Source organism: Natrix helvetica (genome assembly GCF_964273705.1).
Source record: "Natrix helvetica genome assembly, chromosome: 1".
NCBI classification, from domain to species: domain Eukaryota; kingdom Metazoa; phylum Chordata; class Lepidosauria; order Squamata; family Natricidae; genus Natrix; species Natrix helvetica.
The window spans coordinates 365,120,377-365,139,638 of record NC_138548.1 but is presented as its reverse complement, the minus strand read 5'-3'; the positions used below and the strand labels follow the sequence as shown (position 1 = coordinate 365,139,638).

Here is a 19,262-nt window from a genome sequence, read left to right as displayed (position 1 = left end):
AGCAAGATGGGAGCTTGGAGCCCTTTTGGGGAGCCCCTTAATTTGGGGAGGGGACCAAGGACCCCCCACCCCATAATCCCCGATTGCTCAATCAGGACCTGGAGGGCGGTGGGGAGGGGGGCTTTGAGAGAAGGGCCTGGGAAATTAACTCCCCCAAACTCTCCCTTTTGTGCAGGGGGAGGGAGACCCTCCCTTTGAGGTGGTCTAGAATATTCTGAGGAGGGAAAAGGGGTCTTGGGCTGAATAAGCAACTTGAGTTTCTTCTCTGCGCCGAACTAAGTCTTCTATCGGGTGAAGTCAAGGGAGGCTCTGCCCGGAGACCGGTGACGCTACAGAAGGGAGGATTCCCATTGGTCCTCCTGCTCTTTCTGGACACTCCCACTTCCGAAGTCCGAGGGAAACTCCTCCTCCCCCCAATCCAGACCCCCGATTCCGCCTCTGGGGCTGGAGGCATCGGCGTCTTTCTCCTCTCTCTTTGGGGCGCTTGTGGGGCGGCATCCATGGCTTTTCCTGGGCTCCCCCTGATGCTGCTGGTGGGGGCGCTGGCCCGGATCCCCGGAAGCGAAGGGGGGAAGGAGACCCCCGGTAAGGAGGGGGCTGGGCGGGGGAAGAATAGGTTGGGGGGGAGGTTGGGAAAGACCCCCGGAGGGAGAAGGAAAGTGCTGGGTCTGCAGAAACTCCGACAGCCTCGATCCTTGCGTGGTCTCCTCCCCCTTCCTCCCCAATTCCCCCCCTCACAGGAGGACAGAGAGGGACCCCTCCCCCCGTTCCCCGATTGTAACCGAGGTGGGGGTCTCAGCCGAGCCTCTCTCTCGCCCCTCCCCAAGTGCCTGGGTGGGAGTGGGCTGCCTGGAGAGAGGAAGGGAAGGGAAAGCGAAAGCGAAAGAGGGAAAGTGAGGCATTTTCAGCCCTGAATCCCCAGAAGGAAAAAGATTCATTTGAGCAAAAGGATTTTGGCTTCTTCAGAAACTTCCACTTTTTCTCCTGAATCTCAAATTTGAGGCTTTGAAGGTCAGGCAAGAGGGGAGCTTCCGTCCTTTTTTGAGGGAGCCCCTGAATTTGGGGAGGAGACCAAGAACCCCCCACCCCACCCCCCATAATCCCCCATGGCTCCATCGGGGCCTGGAGGGGGAGGGGGGAAGTGAGAGAAGGGGATTTGGAGGCTCTGAGTCGCTCCTCTCAATTGGCTCTCAAAAACTCCCCTTTGGGAAGGGGGCTGGAGACCCTCCCTTTGAGAGGCTCTTGGGGGAGGGTGCAGGGGGTCTTTTGGGGGAGGGGGCTAGGAGACAGGTGGGATCCCCCCCAAGGGAGGGAGTTGGGCTGAAGATTCGGGGGAAAGAAGAAAAGTTGGGGCGACCCAGGGAAGGTGGGGGTTGTAGGGCTGGGAGACCCCAGGAGTGTCAGACTAGATGTCCTCATTGTGCCCCCTCCCCATGTTCCCCTCCCCCAAAAGGAAGAGAGAGAGGGAGATATGGATATTACCTTCCCTCCAGCTCTCCCCCCATCATTCCTCCCCCTTTAGACCCAACGTTCCCTGCTCGACCAGCTGAGCTTCTGCCTGCCTTTTCCCACCCTGGAAGGATGGAGGGGGGGTCCACCAGGAGGCTCCCCCCTCCCCCTCCCCTCTTTCTTTTCTGCCCCCCCAGACCTCCCCCCGCCCAGTGAATCTGCTCCCCTCTGGGACTGAGAGAGTCCCCTTTCCCTCCTCCAGGGGGGCGTCTTTCTCCAGTGTCTCTGAAAGGAAGTTCCCCCGCCATCCACCCTTTGCTACTGGATCCCCCCCTTTGCTGGTGGCTGGGAACGATGGGCCCTGGAGTCCCTCCTGACAGTCCTCAGCCTCCTCCTCCTCCCCCTCGCAGCCCATTTCCTGGTCCAGGAGAAGGCCGAGTGCCGCTTCCTCAACGGGACGCAGCGGGTGAGGTTCCTATACAGGGACTTCTACGACCGGCAGGAGACCGACCGCTTCGACAGCGACCTCGGGGAGTTCGTGGCCCTCACGGAGTTGGGGAAGGCGGATGCGGACAAGTGGAACAGCGATAAGCAGTTCATGCAGATCATGAAGGCCCAAGTGGATGTCTGCCGGCACAACTACAAGGTGAACAACTATGAGGCGGCCAAGGCGGAGCAGCGCCTGATTGGCCGGAGAGGTGAGTCCGAGGGTAGGGGGGGAGTTTGGGGGGGAGGGGGGAGTTTGGGGGGAGGGGATGCGGGGACCCCCTCCTTTTCCTTCCCTTCCCTTGAGGGAGACTCTCCTGGGTGAAGTTTTCCTCCTTAGTTCTCCTCCTCCTCCTCCTCCCTCCAATTCTCCCTCTGACCCTCATTCATTCCCACAACTCCCCCCTTCTCCTCCCCCCCCAAGGACCCCAAACCTTCCCCTCCCCGGAATCTGGGACCCCCTGGATCCCCCCCGATAGATCGAATCTCTTCATCCACCAACCTTTAGAGCTCAGGAAAGTAAAGTAAAATAAATAAATGCATGAAATTAAATCAACAAATTAAAATTAAATAAATAAATGAATAATTAAATAAATAAAAATCTAAAAATTAATAAAATGAACAAATAATAAAATAAATATATAAATAAATACATAAATAATAAAATAAATAAACAAACAATAAAATAAATGCATAATATAATAATAAAATGAATACATAATAAAATAAATAAATACATAATAAAATAAATACATAAATAATAACATATATACATAAATAATATAATAAGCTAGGAGAACAATGACATCCATCTAATAGGATATCAGAATTAGGAAACGAGTGTATAATATTATCTCAAATTTGAGAGATTGTTGGAAATCGTTTTGCCACCAAAGAGAATATTTTCCTGGAGATAATAATCCCCTGACTGATAATATTCAACATTTAATTATTTCTTACTATCAATTCAACATTCTTGTCATCCGGCACATTTGAAATAATTCCCATTCCAGCAATATTGAACATGGAAATTTCCTCCCTTCTACTAATTTCTCTAATGATTTTTCATAACTCCTGAAAGTGCCTCAGTCCCTTTGCCTTTGTTTCTCCCCAGCTTTCTCCCCTTAAGCAGAATGCATTTTTCTGATAAATTCAAAATAGTGATCCTGAATTTCATTGGGATTCATATATTTCCTTCCTGTGAAATCCCTCCTCACAAAAGTATTATTTTTACTGCCATGAAAATATTTCAGAGGAGAAGCAAAGAATATTAAATCTGTTTTTCTTAGTCCCTTTGCCTTCGTTTCCTTTCTTTTAATAAATATTCCGTGTATTTAGAGCAAATTGTTGGTCCGGCTGCAGTTCAGGAGACCTGAAATCACTGGGTGTTTCTTGAGTCTCTTTGGGGGGATTTTCTCTTCCTTTTTCTTTGACTTCTGAGCTGACTTTTCTCTCCGGAGAGATCCGGGCGTCTCCTTCCCCCGAGGGGCCAAAGCTTTTCTCTGGCCACCAAGAGAGGCTCTCAGCCTTTCCTGAACTCTCCCCAAAATCAATTCAGCCTCGATTTCTCTGGGAAAAATCCCCTCTGAGTCTTTTTTTAAAAAATATTTTATTAACAAACATATAAAATGCACACACACAAAACTTAGACGTACAACACATTTACACAGTGCAATACAAACAGGAGCTTCCTGTTCTTTCTAGTAGCAATTATCAATCGATAGCGCTCACCTCATATTATTTCCCATTCAATTGTATTTCATTTGAGTTTCACCATTCTTAACTTTCTTATTTTACTCATAACTATTATTTTTGAGTTTTGTTATATTCTTTCACTGATTCTTGTTTCTTTCCTCCATCCACCTATACCATTTATCCCATATCTGGTAGAATTCTGATTCTTCTTTTCCCTGAATTCCTTTAGTTAATTTGTCTATTTCAGCACAATCCATAATCTTTCTTATTATTTCATCTTCGCTTGGAGTTAGTTTGTTTTTCCATTTCTGGGCAAAGGCAATCCTTGCTACCGTAGTTATATGTAGTATTAAATACTGGATTTCTTTTTTGTATTTCGCAGACATTATTCCTAATTAAAAAAAATTCAGGTTTCCATTCTATTTTAACCCCCGTTATTGCCTCCAGCCAATTTTTGATCTTTTTCCAAAGTTTTTTAGCCTCCTCACAGGTCCACCATAAATGGTAATATGTTCCATGTATCGATTCTCATTTCCAACATTTTGGGGAGGTATTTGTTGAAATTTTAGCTAACGTTGTTGGTGCCCGTTGCGGGTTTGCCCCCCCCCCCCGCAAAAAGTGGACCACCCATAATGAAGACAACACAAAAGGTTCCTAGATGCATGAGTGGCCCAGAACGTTATCTGGAGCCTGCTTTTATTAAGAGCCGATAAGGAAATAAAAGTATTCTGATATTTAATTGGTTAAAATACAGCGTTATGCCTAATATGGTTATTTTTAGCTATATACCTGCTTAAGCGCTTTTACCACGTGTTTCCTATGCAGCTAGTAACTTCCTCAGTTTGAAAGTCCCTGTTAAGATCTAAGCATTGCTATTGTCTTCGCAAGCACAGCTTTCTAATTTGGGCCCTCCCAGTGGGCATCCATCTCAACCCGCATTTACTACTCAATTTATTCCAGTCCCAAATTCCATATATGTGTTCCAATCAGGAAAACTGATCTGCACACATACCATGGTGACCTTGTTCCCACATCTCCTCTGTTTTTGTTTTTTAAAGACACTCTTCTTCGTCCCCTTCTCTGTTGGTTAATGCGAAGGGTGCAGTGAGCGAGGGGATGCTGCCAGAGGCTTGTTCAGTGGTGTCCTTGTTCTCATCCTCACTGTTTAAGGTGAGGGGAACTTTTGCAGACACCTCATCTTCCTGAGGCAGGGGTTGATAGGAGCCACGAGTGTGTAGCAATGCACAAACTCGTGCTGTTACCCTTTTTTCAGCCAATAATGACAAACTATTGGAGATAGTCCGAACAAAAATTGGCAAAACACAGGATAATATTATGCAGCCTAAAGCAATCATTCCAATAAGCGCAACTACAGTTTGCAAACCAGGCAATTTTGGCCACCATCCACTAAAGGCATCAGAGAGGTCCATCCCCTTCCATGTTTGCACAGGATTGTTGGAGACCATGGTTCCTCAGGGCAGGTGCCAGGCAGTGGAAGGATTTTTGTGCAGTGTCTGTAATGCTCGAGAGCTTCCTTGTGGCAGAATTATTCCGTTTGATGCACAATTCCACAAGAAATGAGATAAAAAGTGTCACTGAGTAAGTTTTGTTCATAGTGTGATGGTTTGTAAAGTCATCTTCTTACAAAAGCTAGAAAAGGAGCTATTATCAGGAGAGGGATATCCCTGCAGTTGTCTATACAAGGCATAAACTTGATCCTGGGGCAACGTGAGATGTGGTTTTGGAATTAAACATGTAAAAAGCAAATTTTCCATATATACACTACAGACAAACAAAAGGCATCAGTTTGTGTGATGTATGCAAGCTGTACCCATAAGTCTTGTTTCATGTGTTGTTCAAGTGAATGTCTGGGTGATATGACAGCTGCTGATGCCAAAGTACAGTTATTATCAATCAAACACAAAAATTGCAGCACACAAATTCTCGGGTGCGCTTTGGTGGTTAAATTCTTCACATCTCCCCATGTCACTGGATGACTGGCATGACAGGATCGGGTTGGTGTAAAGTCGCCGTTGCCATCTCTGGGATAGGAGTCAGGGGTTGGTGGCACAACATCTTTGGCTGGACCCTGTAGATGTAAACACAGCAACCTAGCCCCACCCCCAAGTAATTAAAGTAATCGGTCCTAACCATGTTTTGTCTGGTAATTGGTGTAAATATACCAGATGAAGAGGCAAACTTGTTTTTTGTTGAAAATGCCTCTGATAAGCGGTCGAATTAGAAATTGAAAAATTCAATTGATTCAAAGTAAATAAACAAGGATTGAGTTTGTTTTGCAGGGCTGGGAGGCCGAGGCATTTTTCCTCTTTTGATTTATTCAGGGCATGTTTGTGAGTCAGTTCAATTGGGCGTCCCAACATTGCAAAGGTACGAATGCAGTGGTTGATAAGTGTCAATGGAAACATGTAGATATTTCCACGGGGCAAATGAAGCATATTGGGTGACATCCATTTGCCAGATCTGTCAGGATTCAGTGCCCCTGGGATTTACTCCCATAGGCACTGAATGTGCTTGACGACTGCATGGTGGGCATTGTTGAATGATTGCAGCCGCTTCTGTTGAAGAGAGATCAAATTGTTTCATAAATGCCTTTGAAAAGGCTGATGGCTTCTGATGTGAGAAACATGAAAGGAGTGTTGTCTTTTTGAAGTAAGAGTTTGTAGGGAAAGAAAAAGGACAGCAAGGTAGGTTCAATAGAAGGAGAGAGATATTTTTTGCTTCCATCAGCAAACACTGTTATAGCATCTGTGATAGGCAAAGGTTGAAAGGAGAGTTCCAGAGGAAAGGTACAGTTTTTGGTTTGGAGCTTCTTTGTAGATTGTTCCTGTTTGCACCGCCCCCAAGGGCGCAGCACTGAGCCTTGAAATGACCAGGTTTCCCACAATTAAAACAATTTCCGGTAAAGCGGGGAGAAGCAGAGGAAGAAGAAGCAGAGGAAGAAGAAGCAGGAAACGCGCCATTTTGTTTCAACGCAGCAGCAAGAGCCCCCATCTTGTGGTCAGTTGTACCCACGATGCGACAAGCCTGAAGGAAATCAGCTAAAGTAACCCCGGGACGATTTGCTATAGGTTGAAGAACCTTTTGACAATCCCTATTAGCATTTTCATAAGCCAATTTCAGAGAAAGTTCATCTCGGGCATCCTGATTTTTCGTCCTCAAAAACATATATCTGACTTCCTCTCACTTATCTGAAATCCTCTTCCAATGACCAGTTACTGTACAAAATGCACACTGATTTGGTCCCAAAACAACCTCCAACTGCCAAAGCTAACATCTCGTTCTTCTACTGTCCTTTGCAACCTGCTTTTTTCTTCCTCTGTCTCATTCCTTTTCCCACTTCCATCCTGACTTCCAAATCAGGCCAACAGACAAACAAACAAACAAACAACAGACCAACAAACAATTAAACAAACAAACGTGCCATCTGTTAAGTATGGAAAGTGCACGCAAACATAAAAACATGAAAGAGAAAAAAAACAGCTTCAAAAATAAAACAAACAATCTAAATAAGGTAATTTGAGTCAATACTCTGAAATATAATTTGTTATGAGAATATCAAAATTTTCAGAAGGCAAAGTTGCATTCCTGAGCCAAGATAGTAAACCTGCAAATGCAGGCATCTAATATCACCCTTTACCCTGCCTTTCTCAGGCTGAGACGTCAGGGAGAGAAAAGAAAAAAAATGGTGAAAAGAACACAGCCCCCCCTCTCCTGCCTTCTCGCCGGGGGAAAAAGAGGGGGGTGAGAGGAAAGAAAAAAAAGTTTGTTGTTAAAACGACAGGCTCCCTTTTCTGGGAAGACAGGGAGAAAAAATAGAGACACATAAATCATTTTGTACTAGGGTTTTGATCCCTGATGAAAGAGAGGGCGAGATGTTACAGACATGCCCCTCCTTGGATTTTTACACTCTCTTTTAAAATAACGCTTTTCTTGAGGTTTCCTGTCTAGTAATAAAGCAGTTACTAGGAGCGCAAGCCATTGCAGAATCATACAGGGGAGGTATTGCTTCTGCAGGCACCTGATTATCAAATTTATAATAAATCATTCCATGACTACGCGCCACGTAGTCAAAATTTAGACTGGGGCTCTAGCAGCCGCATGGAAATATTCCCCCAATTTTGTCCATGTAGAGATTTTTGATGGACATTGTTGCCAAACATAGGTTAAAAGTCCAATTAGTTCTTTATTTTTCAAACGAAAGAAAGATTTCCCTCCATTTGAGGCAATTTTGATTCGGTTAACTCTCTCAGCTTCTGCAAATACGCTGTTTGCTGCTGGGAGAGTTTTCCGCCTATACTCACGAAAGACTTAGTCGTTTTTCAGACGAGTCGAATGTGCACGGCCACCTCTCCGGCCAATGGGCATGGGCGGTCCGAAACGTATCTCTGTTGTGGAGATCACGTCGGGGTCACCAGTTGCGGGTTTGCCCCCCCCCGCAAAGAGTGGACCACCAATAATGAAGACAACACACAAGGTTCCTAGATGCATGAGTGGCCCAGAACGTTATCTGGAGCCTGCTTTTATTAAGAGCCGATAAGGAAATAAAAGTATTCTGATATTTAATTGGTTAAAATACAGCGTTATGCCTAATATGGTTATTTTTAGCTATATACCTGCTTAAGCGCTTTTACCACGTGTTTCCTATGCAGCTAGTAACTTCCTCAGTTTGAAATTCCCTGTTAAGATCTAAGCATTGCTATTGTCTTCGCAAGCACAGCTTTCTAATTTGGGCCCTCCCAGTGGGCATCCATCTCAACCCGCATTTACTACTCAATTTATTCCAGTCCCAAATTCCATATATGTGTTCCAATCAGGAAAACTGATCTGCACATATACCATGGTGACCTTGTTCCCACAGCCCGGTGCCATCTATAAAACATTTTGTACTGGTTTTCTTTGTGTGCAACTGAGGGTGTCATTTTTAAATTTGTTCCCCAAAATTTTTCCCATTTGTCTAATTCAATATTATATCCAAAGTTCTGCGCCCATTTTATCATTTGTTCTTTCACAATTTCCTCTTCCATTTTATACTTCAGGAGAAATTTATATATTCTCCCTATCATCTTTCTATCTGAGCTTTGAATAATTTTATCCAATTCGTGTGGTTCTGTTTCGATGTCATATAATTTGGTATCTTTATTGTATTTAGTTTTGATTTGAAGGTAAGTTAGCCAGTCAACTTTCCTGTTCTGTTCTGCCAATTCTTCAATTGTTTTTAAGTATCCCTGTCTATCAATTAAGTCTCTATATCTTAGAATTTTGTTCAAAACTATGAAATTTGGATGAGTCGTCCTTTCTGTCGGTGATAGCCAATTTGGAATTTTCACATAGTGGGTTTTTTTATTTATTTTGAGCCATTTTTGCAATAACGCTCTTCTAATTAAATGATTTTGAAAGTATTTGTGTGTTTTTTTTTTATCATCCCATAGGAATGTATGCCAGCCTGCTTGCAAATCATGGCCTTCCAAGGACAATTTTTTTTATTCTTTAGCTCTATTCAGTGTTTCACCCATGTTATTGATACTGTCGATGCGTATAGATCCCAATTTGGTAATGCTAAACCTCCCCTCTCCTTGCTGTCTTGCATTGACTTTAGTTTAATCCTCGCTTTTCGTCCCTGCCAAATAAACCTAGCGGTAATTTTGTTTAATTCTTGAAAGAATTTTTTACCCGGATTAATAGGTGCGGCTTACAACAGGAATAAGATTCTTGGTAAAATATTCATTTTAATTGTCGCTATACGTCCCATGAGTGATAGTTGAATATTTTTCCAATTTTCTAACTCTTTCTTTATTTGTATTACTAATTTATTTAATTGTGGAACATTTTGCCGACACCCAGATCCCCAAGTATTTCACTTTCTTAGTTATTTGCATTCTGGTTGTTACTTCCAGTTCCTCTTCTTGCTTTTTTGTCATGTTCTTGGTTATCATTTTTGTTTTGTTTTTATTGATCTTTAGTCCTGCCACTTTGCCATATTCTTCTAATTTTTCAATTAATTTCAGACTGGATTCTACTGGATCCTCTAGAACAAATACTAAGTCATCGGCATAGGCTTGGGCCTTATATTCTTCATTTTTGAGTCTTAAACCTTTTATTCCCTGGTCCTTCCGAATTTCATTTAATAAAATTTCCAAAGTCAATATAAACAGCAACGGAGAGAGGGGGCATCCCTGTCTGACTCCTTTTTTTATTTCAATCTTCTCTGTTAATTCTCCATTCATCAGAACTTTGGCTGTCTGATTGTTATAAAATCCTTCCATCATTTTTATAAATTTTTCTCCGAATTTCATCTCATCCAATAGTGTTATTATAAATTTCCAGATTACGTTGTCAAATGCTTTTTGTGCATCAAGGAAAATCAGTGCCATTTGTTTTCCTGGATGCGCCTCGTAGTACTCTATTATATCTAGGATGATTCTCGTATTATTTCTAATGTGTCTGTGAGGTAAAAATCCGTTTTGGTCTGGGTGTATTCGTTCATTTAAAACCTGTTTAATTCTTCCTGCCATAATTGCTGCAAATATTTTATAATCGGAGTTTAGTAATGAAATTGGCCCGTAGTTTTGAATTTCTTGTAGGCTGGTTTCTTCTTTTGGGATCAGCGATATTATTGCTTCTGTCCACGATTCAGGCATCTTGGCTTTTACTAAAACTTCATTACTTTACTTTACTTTTTACTTTTATTGGATTTGTTAACTGCTCCCTCTCCCCTAGGGGACTCGGGGCGGTGTACAGACAGAATAAAAACATTATAAAAAACATTATATACAGCAAATTACAAAACCCCATAAAAACAAATTAAACATAAGTCTGTACAATAATGCCTAGATTAAACATTTCCACTCCTAACTCTTCCAATATTATTTTATTATATTTGTATAGCTCCATCTGGTTCTGGGGTTTTATTATTTTTCTGGTTTTTCTAGACTAGCTCCACTTCGGCTAACGTTATTGGCCTGTTTATCGCCTCCCTTTGCTCTTTTGAGATTGGTGTTATCTTTGCTGTGTTTAAATAATGCTTTATTTTGTTTTCCTCCATACTATCTTGTGCGTATAGTTTTGTGAAGTATTTATGAATAATATTCTTCTTTTCTTCTGCTTTGTATTGAATTCTTCCCTCATCATCTTTTAATTGATATATCATCCCTTTTTCTCTTTCATTCTTCAGTCTGTATGCCAGCCATCGTCCAGGTTTGTTGGCTTGTTCAAAGTAATTTTGTCCTGCCGCTTTAATTTTCTGCGCTAATTCCTTTTGATTTATTAAGTTGATCTTATGTTTAATTATCTCTCTTTTTTTTCTTTTTAAATTTTATTCTTTGGGTCTTTCTGGAGTTCATCTTCGGCTTCCATAAGTTCCTTTTGCATACATTCTTGTTGCTCTTTTTGTTTTCTAGTTTTTCTCGCCATGTAGGCAATCGTAAGGCCTCTTGTGTATGCTTTCATAGTGTCCCAGAGATTTTGAATTGAGGTATCTTCTTTTTTATTTATTCTAAAAAATTGTTTTAATTCTTTCTCCAGCATTTGAGTGTATTCTATTTCGTTTATAATATTTGAATTCATCATCCATCTTTTTCTTCTTCTTTGATCTTTCCATCTTAATTTTATTGGATTGTGATCTGCCCACTCATTTGCTTCTATTTCAATTTCGTCTACTTGATTGCATAGACCAGATGAAATCCAAGCCATGTCAATTCTTGATAGGGACCGATGGGGGTTCGAATGAAAGGTATATTGCTTTCTTGTTTTGTGCCTTTCTCTCCAAATATCGTGTAATTTATATTCCATTGCCATCTCAAAAAAGGATTTGGGTAGTGTATTTTTTTTCTTTTTGCTTTCATAGTCCATTTTTTAATCCACTATTGCATTATAATCCCCAATTAAGCAAATATTTTCATATTCTAATTCATTTATTTTGTTATGTAGTTTCCTATAGAATTCCTCTTGTTTCTGATTTGGTGCATATATGACTATTAATAATGTCATTTTTTCTGTTGTCTCTAATTCAATCATTAGTATCCTGCCTTCTTCATCAGAGTAGACTGCTTTGGAATTTATTTTTTTCCTTTATATAGGTTGCTATACCTCTTTTTTTTTTTTTTTTGCTAGTGCTGTGTATAATTTCCCTAGTTTTTTGTTTTCCAGTAAGTTCTTATGTTCCCTTTTAATATGCACTTCCTGTATGCAGATTATATCTACCTTCAGTTTCTTAAGTTTGTTAAACATCTGCGCTCTTTCTTTTTTTGGTGCGTTCAGTCCATTCAAGTTTGTATAAATAATTGTTATTTCCTGGTCCATCTTTAGAGGGGGTGTTTTTTGTTGCTTCTAGTTTGTATCTGACTTTTCCCTCTCATGCCCTCCTTTTTTGCTCCCTCTCTTTCTTGCCTCTGTTCTTCTTTCCTGTTTCTTTCCTTGTCTTCTGATGTTTCTCCCTCTTGGCTTCTACTTTCTAGGTCCTCTTTACTTCCTTGTTCTTCTTCCCCTGTGCAGTATTTCTCATAGAATTCCTGCGCTTCTTCTATATTCTCTATCTTATACCTTTTTCCTTGCCAAGACACCAGTACCCCTTCTGGTACCAACCATCTGTACATTATTCTGTTTTTATTTAACTGATTTGTTAAAAATTGGTATTGTCTACGTTGTTCACGAATTCTCCGTGGAATCTGTTTAAGCGTGATCAACTCTTTTCTCTGGTATATAATCGTCCCTTCTCTGGCTTTTTGTATTCTTCATCTCTAGTTGTTTTTTTGGCAAATCTTACGTGCACTTCTCTCGGGAGCCTATGTCTTCTGGCATAATTAGTATGCACACGGTAAGCTTCATCAATATCCCCTCTCAACTCTTGTTCTTTTCTCTGTAGAATTTCAGTGAAGATTCAATTCATTTTTCCTTTCAGGTCTTCCTCCTTCTCTTCTGGTATGTTTTGGAATCTTAAATAGAATGCAGCTCTTTCATTTTCAAGTTGAATTATTGATAACTCTAGTTCTTTATTCACTTGTCTATATTCCAGCTCCATTTTTTCCATCTTCTGATCTGTTTGTTCTATTTTTGTTTCGATGTTCTGGATTTTCTGTTCATTGATTGCTAAGGCATTCTATATCTTTTCAATTTTGTCATCCACGGTTTTAATATCTCCTTTCAATTCTCCCATTTCATTTTTCATTTCTTCATGATTCCTCCTTGTCTCTTCATGATTTGTAGCTGTCACTTCTTGGTTTTTCATCAGTGTCTCTTATATCATCTGGAGCATCAATTGCATTCTTTGTATTGTTGGTGCTGGTCCCGTTGTTCCTGCCATCGTTCCGCCTTTCTCCAGCCCCAATGCGCTCTCAATTGATCTTTGATTTGAGGAGGGGGGTGTTGCCAAGATCATATTGGATGTGGTTTTTTTAACTAACTTTCCTGAAGTTGCCATTCTTATCCCCCTTTTTATCCTTGTCCACAATTGCATATAAGTTCTACTTCTACTTTACCAGCAATATCAATATTATCAATAATTATATATCTCAATATTTAGCAATAATTAACCTGCCTTAATATTATGTTTCAATATCTACACATTCTTATGTATTATTCCATTCTATTTTGATCCTTAATTATCATATATCCTAGAGTTATATATCACACTGTTATCTTATACAAATAGATGTCTCTCAATTGTATCAGATAGGTATTCAATTCTAGTAATAGGTTTCTCTCTATGCATATATATCAGCTTATGTGACTGTTAAGGTTTCTTGCGTCAGATCGCAGAATTCAAATTTTTGATCCACTAGGTGTCACCCTCTGTTCAGTATCCCTGTTAGTGTCAATCAGTTAATGCAACAAGTCCAGTGACAAAGGAAAATAGAGGGGGGGGGGTAACGAAGCCCTCTAATCGTTCCAACAGAGCAAGAAGAAAAAAGTCAACAAGTCAACAACCAACCTGAATGTTAAACAATCCTTCTGTCGTTTACACGTCTTCTCAGCAGTTACTATGTCCTACTCCTGTTGTCCATGCCAGGTTTTCCTTCTCTCTCTAGCCAATTTAGTTCAAGTTATTTACGCCGTCAATTCCAACTCAGTAATTCTGCTTTCACAGCTTTTCGGCAAAATTCTGAAAGATCTCCTTCCCAGAACCTCCTTCTTTCCAGCTCACCCTCTCTGCCAGTTACGCGTTGTTCTCCTCTTCTTTGGGTTGTCAATAATAGTAACAGATGTCTCGATTTCAACTACTTTCTCTCTCTGCTTCCTTCTTATGCGGTTGCCATTGCTCCGTTTAGTGGGTTTCTCCTACCACTGGGAGGATTTGCCTTATCACCCCAGCATCTTCCGAGTTTCCCCCTTAATCTGTTGGTCCCTCCAGGATCCACAGCACTCAAAAATGAGCCCAAACGAAGAGAGTTAGAGGTCAGGAGAGCTCCCGTTCCTCAACTCCAAGTACGATGACCTCACCACAGGAAGTCCCCTCTGAGTCTTGTGCTTTTTGTTCAATGAACCCCAACAAAGGAGCATCTCACTAATTGCAATACTTTAACCCCAAAATTACTTCCAAAATCAGCATCAATTCTATGGGTGCTTCATCAGAAAGAAATATTTAACTCTGGGTCACATTTTCTACTGCATTCGACATTAAAGTTGATATTAAAAATAAATCTTGAATATCACTGTGTGAGGGAGAGAAAATGTATTGTGTGTTCCTGCTGTTTTAAACTGAGAGGTCTCCAAATGTCGATTAAATTAAATTCCTGGATGGACAGAAGGAGAAAGTGGTGTCTCGGAGGAGGGTGGGGGGGTGTTTTAAAATAAAAAAATGGGATTTCTGTTGGGTTTTTATCTGCCCTCATCTTTAGTTTTGAGTCTCCTCCACAAAGTAAGAGAAAAGAGAGAAGCCTTGGAAATTAAAATGATTTGGTAAATTAGACCAATCTTGCAACATACGAATTAATGATTTAGCACGAACAGCTGATTGGCGGTTGGATTTGCCTCCCGGAATATGGCCTATCAGCCGTTCAAGGCTGCGGGGATCACCACCACCCATCACCACCACTGCCGCCTATAGCTGCAGCTGCCTGTCACTGCCTCTGCACACCTCATTTTTAGCCTGTTCCAGAAAACAGGGTTTGCTGCTGCCTATTGCCATCACCTGAAAGAAGCCAAGAACGGGCCACACGGAGGCAAAAAATGGGGCACACGGAGGCTGGAAACAGGATACATGGAGACAAAAAATGGGTGTGCGGAGGAAATGATAGGCAGTGATGATCCCTGCAGCCTGGAACAGCTGATAGGTGGAATTCCGGGAGGTTTCTAAGAAGAGGTTGGACAGCCACTTATCTGAAATGTTACAGGGTTTCCCTCCTGAGCAGGGGGTTAGACTAGAAGACCTCCAAGGTCCCTTCCAACTCTGCTATTCCGCTGTGGGATTTGCCTATTTTGACGATTCTTCCCTTTTGATGAGGTCACCTGATCCCAACCAGGAAGGATTTAGGTTTCCCCATTTTTCAGGATCCCTTTTCATGTCTTCCTGCAATTTGCTTTGGAAGATGACTCCAAACACTGTCCCAAAGGTCTTTTCTCCAAAGGCAACTGGACTTTGGTTTTCCTTCAAGACATTTTGCTTCTCATCCAAGAAGCTTCGATTCAGGCACTCAGAACTGAAGAAAACTCTCGGATGAGAAGCGAAATGTCTTTTTTTTGGGGGGGGGAAGCTCCTTTGGGTCAACCATGACCTGGACTGACTCAGAATCTCCACAGACGCTCAAAACACAGAATATTTTAAAGAGAGAAAAGGAGTCTTGAACTAACCAACCTGTGTCTCTCATGTGCCTTGTTCTCCTCCTTCCCTCCAGCCAAGCCCACCGTCTCCATCTCCCCCACCAAGATGGAACCCACTTCCCCCAACACCATCCTCCTCTGCACCGTGATGGGCTTTTACCCTGTGAAGATCGAGATCCAGTGGCTGAAGAATGGGCAGGAGGAGAAGGAGGGCGTGGCCTATGGGGAGGAGCTCCAGAACGGAGACTGGACCTACCAGCTGCAGGTGATGCTGGAGACCCAGCCCCAGCGAGGAGACGTCTACACTTGCAAGGTGGAACACGCCAGCCTGGAGGCCCCCATCACCGTCCAGTGGGGTAAGCCCCACCCCTCCTGCTCTGGGGACCCATCCTGTCCTGAGAAGGAGGAGAGACCCTCTCTGTAGAGAGAATAAGAATGGACCCTCCTCCTAGGGGTAGGTGGGCCTGATCCTCCTGCTCAGGTGAGGCTCCTTCTCCTTCCCCAGAGCCCCGTACCTCCAGCTCTGCCAAGAGCAAACTCTGGACGGGGATAATGGGAGCTGTGATAGGAGTGGCCTTCTTTGTGGTGGGGCTCTTCTCCTACCTGAAGAGCAAGAAAGGTGAGTCTGGGGGTGGTGGTGGTGGAGAGGTTGTGGGGAGGGGACCATCTAGGGGAGGCCTCTCATCAAGCTCAGCAGGGGGCCAAGAGGGTCTCCTGGAGAAATATTTTTGGCAGCCTCTCTTGTGGGCTATCGAAGGGGAGGGGGACCCCCTGAGTCCTGCAGCCCATGAAGGGTCCTGATTGGGTCTTTTTCTCCTTCCAGCAATTCCCATCCAACCTCCTGCAGGTGAGTTTCTCCTCTTCCTCCGTTATCTGAACTCCTCCTAAAAGTTATAGTTGGTTTTTTTAAATTCTTTGTTCCTTTTTAAAAACATGCTTGAACAATATCTGTTTGCTGTGGATACAGCAAAGTTTTGGATTTTGGGCAGCTTTTCCTTACAGAGATATGAAAAAGTATTACAATTAAAAACGAAAGCTAAAATCTTGCCCAGAGTTTTTCCATGTTTTGGGGAATTGCAAAAGGGAAGGGAAGGAGGGGCTGTTCCTTCCCATTACTCCCTCAAGGAGGAAGGACCCCTAAGGTTTACATTCCCACATGCATTTCGTAAGCAACCCTCCCATTCAGTTAGGCTCACTGTGGAGGGGGGTTCCTGAGGGTAATTCAGGCATTGGGGACAAATTGCACCCCTGTGGCTATTCTGAAAGGGGTGAGTCCCATGCTACTATGCACTGTGTCACTGAAGGCCACTTCAGCAAATGGCAGGAGATGTTCCCACCTAAATTGCTGATAATTAACATAAGCATCTCAGGTATTGTTCTTTCACCCTTGTTAGCTCGTTCTTAAGCACCTTTCGTACTTGGATGGAAGGTGGAGCTGAGCCCTTGAGATGACCCTATCAACTTAATGAACTCCAACTTCCAAAACTTCACCCTGAACTAGACACCCCTCCCCCATCCGAGATGATCCTTCTTGGCACCCCATTCAGACTCATTTGGGCTCATTAGCTGGAACCTTGACAGGCTCCTCTTCCTGACCCCCCTCCTCCTTGTGAGAATTCACACAATTTCTGGCCAAGTGACCTCAGTCTGCACCTTTTTCTGCCACCCCCTTTGTAGCCCCCTCTTCTTTCTTCATATGGAAGGTCTGCAGGGAGTGGGGAGGGGGATGCCCTCTTGATCAACCCTCTAATTAAGTCAGGGAGAATTCCAAAATCCCCTGGAGATGAAATGGGGAGGAATCCCTCATCCATCCCAGCCTTTTCGTTCCTACAATGGGCACATTCTCCTTCTATCTGCCCCTGCCTATCAACCACCCCCCTGCAGTGTGGGTCTGCCTTGGGGTTGGGGGCTAAAAGGGAAGATAATATGATTTTTACGCTAAAAGTTTCTCTTTATATCCTAATTTTCTTCCCCATCTTTTTTTCTACAGCACTCATGAATTAATCATGAGTTTAGCATGATTAGCATGGCAAGAAGGTGACAAGCAACAGGGAGAAAGCAGAACTATTTAACTCATGTTTTGCATCTGTCTTTACAGAAAGGGATAAAACAGTCCAACCTATCAAGAACAGCACCACAAAAATCAGATTAGGAACACAAATTGAAATAGGGAAGAAAATGGTAAGTGAGCACCTGTCTACCCTAGATGAGTTCAAATCACCAGGACCGGATGGATTACACCCCAGGGTTCTGAAGGAACTAGCAGACGAGATCTCAGAACCACTGAATTATATCTTTCAGAGATCCTGGAACACAGGGGAACTACCAGAGGACTGGAAAAGAGCTGATGTGGTTCCCATCTTCAAAAAAGGGAAAAAAATAGATCCCGGAAACTACAGACCTATCAGCCTGACCTCAATACCAGGAAAGATTCTGGAAAAAATAATCAAGCAACGAATTTGCGAACACCTAGAAGCAAACAAAGTAATAGCCAAAAGTCAACATGGATTTGTCAAAAACAGATCATGCCAGACTAATCTTATTGCATTCTTTGATAATGTGACAAAACTAGTGGACCAGAAGAATGCCGTTGATATAGTTTACATGGACTTCAGTAAGGCTTTTGATAAGGTAGACCATAACCTACTACTAGATAAAGTAGAAGAATGTGGGTTAGACAGCATCACCACCAGATGGATTCGTAACTGGCTGACCAACCGCACTCAACGTGTAGTCCTCAATGGAACTGCATCTACATGGAGGGAAGTATGCAGTGGAGTACCCCAAGGCTCTGTTTTAGGCCCAGTACTCTTCAACGTCTTCATCAATGATTTGGATGAGGGAATAAATGGGGAACTCATCAAATTTGCAGATGACACCAAGCTGGCAGGAATAGCCAACACTCCAGAAGATAGGCTTAAGATACAAAAGGATCTTGACAAACTTGAACATTGGGCACAATCTAATAAAATGAAATTCAATGGTGAAAAGAGTAAGGTTCTACATTTAGGCAACAAAAACGGAATGCACAGGTACAGTATAGGTGGTACAGTGCTCAATAGTAGTAACTGTGAGAGGGATCTTGGAGTTCTAGTGGACAACCATTTAAATATGAGCCAGCAGTGTGCAGCAGCTGCCAAAAAAGCCAACACAGTTCTAGGCTGCATCAACAGAGGGATAGAATCAAGATCACGTGAAGTGTTAATACCACTTTATAATGCCTTGGGAAGGCCACACTTGGAATACTGCATTCAGTTCTGGTCGCCACGATGTAAAAAAGATGTGGAGACTCTAGAAAGAGTGCAGAGAAGAGCAACAAAGATGATTAGGGAACTGGAGACTAAAACATATGAAGAACGGTTGCAGGAACTGGGTATGTCTAGCTTAAGAGAAAGAAGGACTAGGGGAGACATGATAGCAGTGTTCCAATATCTCAGGGGTTGCCACAAAGAAGAGGGAGTCAAGCTATTCTCCAAGGCACCTGTGGACAGAACAAGAAGCAATGGGTGGAAACTAATCAAGGAGAGAAGCAACTTAGAACTGAGGAGAAACTTCCTGACAGTTAGAACAATTAATCAGTGGAACAGCTTGCCTCCAGAAGTTGTGAATGCCCCAACACTGGAAGTCTTTAAGAAGATGTTGGATAGCCATTTGTCTGGAACGGTATAGCGTTTCCTGCCTAGGCATGGGGTTGGACTAGAAGACGTCCAAAGTCCCTTCCAACTCTGATATTGTATTGTATTGTATTATTGTATTAATCCTGCTCTCTGATGCAAAAGGAAATTATTTCTTTAGTAGCTGATGATTCTCTGTCCTGTTTGCAACCTCTGAAAAATGGAGGCTGAAGGTGGCAGGTT

The 19,262-nt window shown here is 42.6% G+C and overlaps 2 protein-coding genes across 2 annotated transcripts in view; one reads left to right on the top strand and one right to left on the bottom strand.

Annotated features, from left to right (window-relative positions):
- The window catches only part of LOC309382524 (uncharacterized protein), a gene marked incomplete at its 5' end in the record, with an annotated part of 469,143 nt that overhangs the window by 76,539 nt on the left and 373,342 nt on the right, over positions 1-19,262 (bottom strand). The window lies entirely within an intron of this gene.
- Positions 430-17,409, top strand: LOC309384540 (H-2 class II histocompatibility antigen, E-S beta chain-like; the record flags this gene model as incomplete). Its single annotated transcript, XM_081938224.1, has 6 exons — positions 430-585; positions 1,860-2,147; positions 15,480-15,761; positions 15,911-16,024; positions 16,229-16,252; positions 17,396-17,409. The coding sequence occupies exons 1-6, from the start codon at positions 501-503 to the stop codon at positions 17,407-17,409; spliced, it is 807 nt and encodes a 268-aa protein (XP_081794350.1). The 5' UTR covers positions 430-500.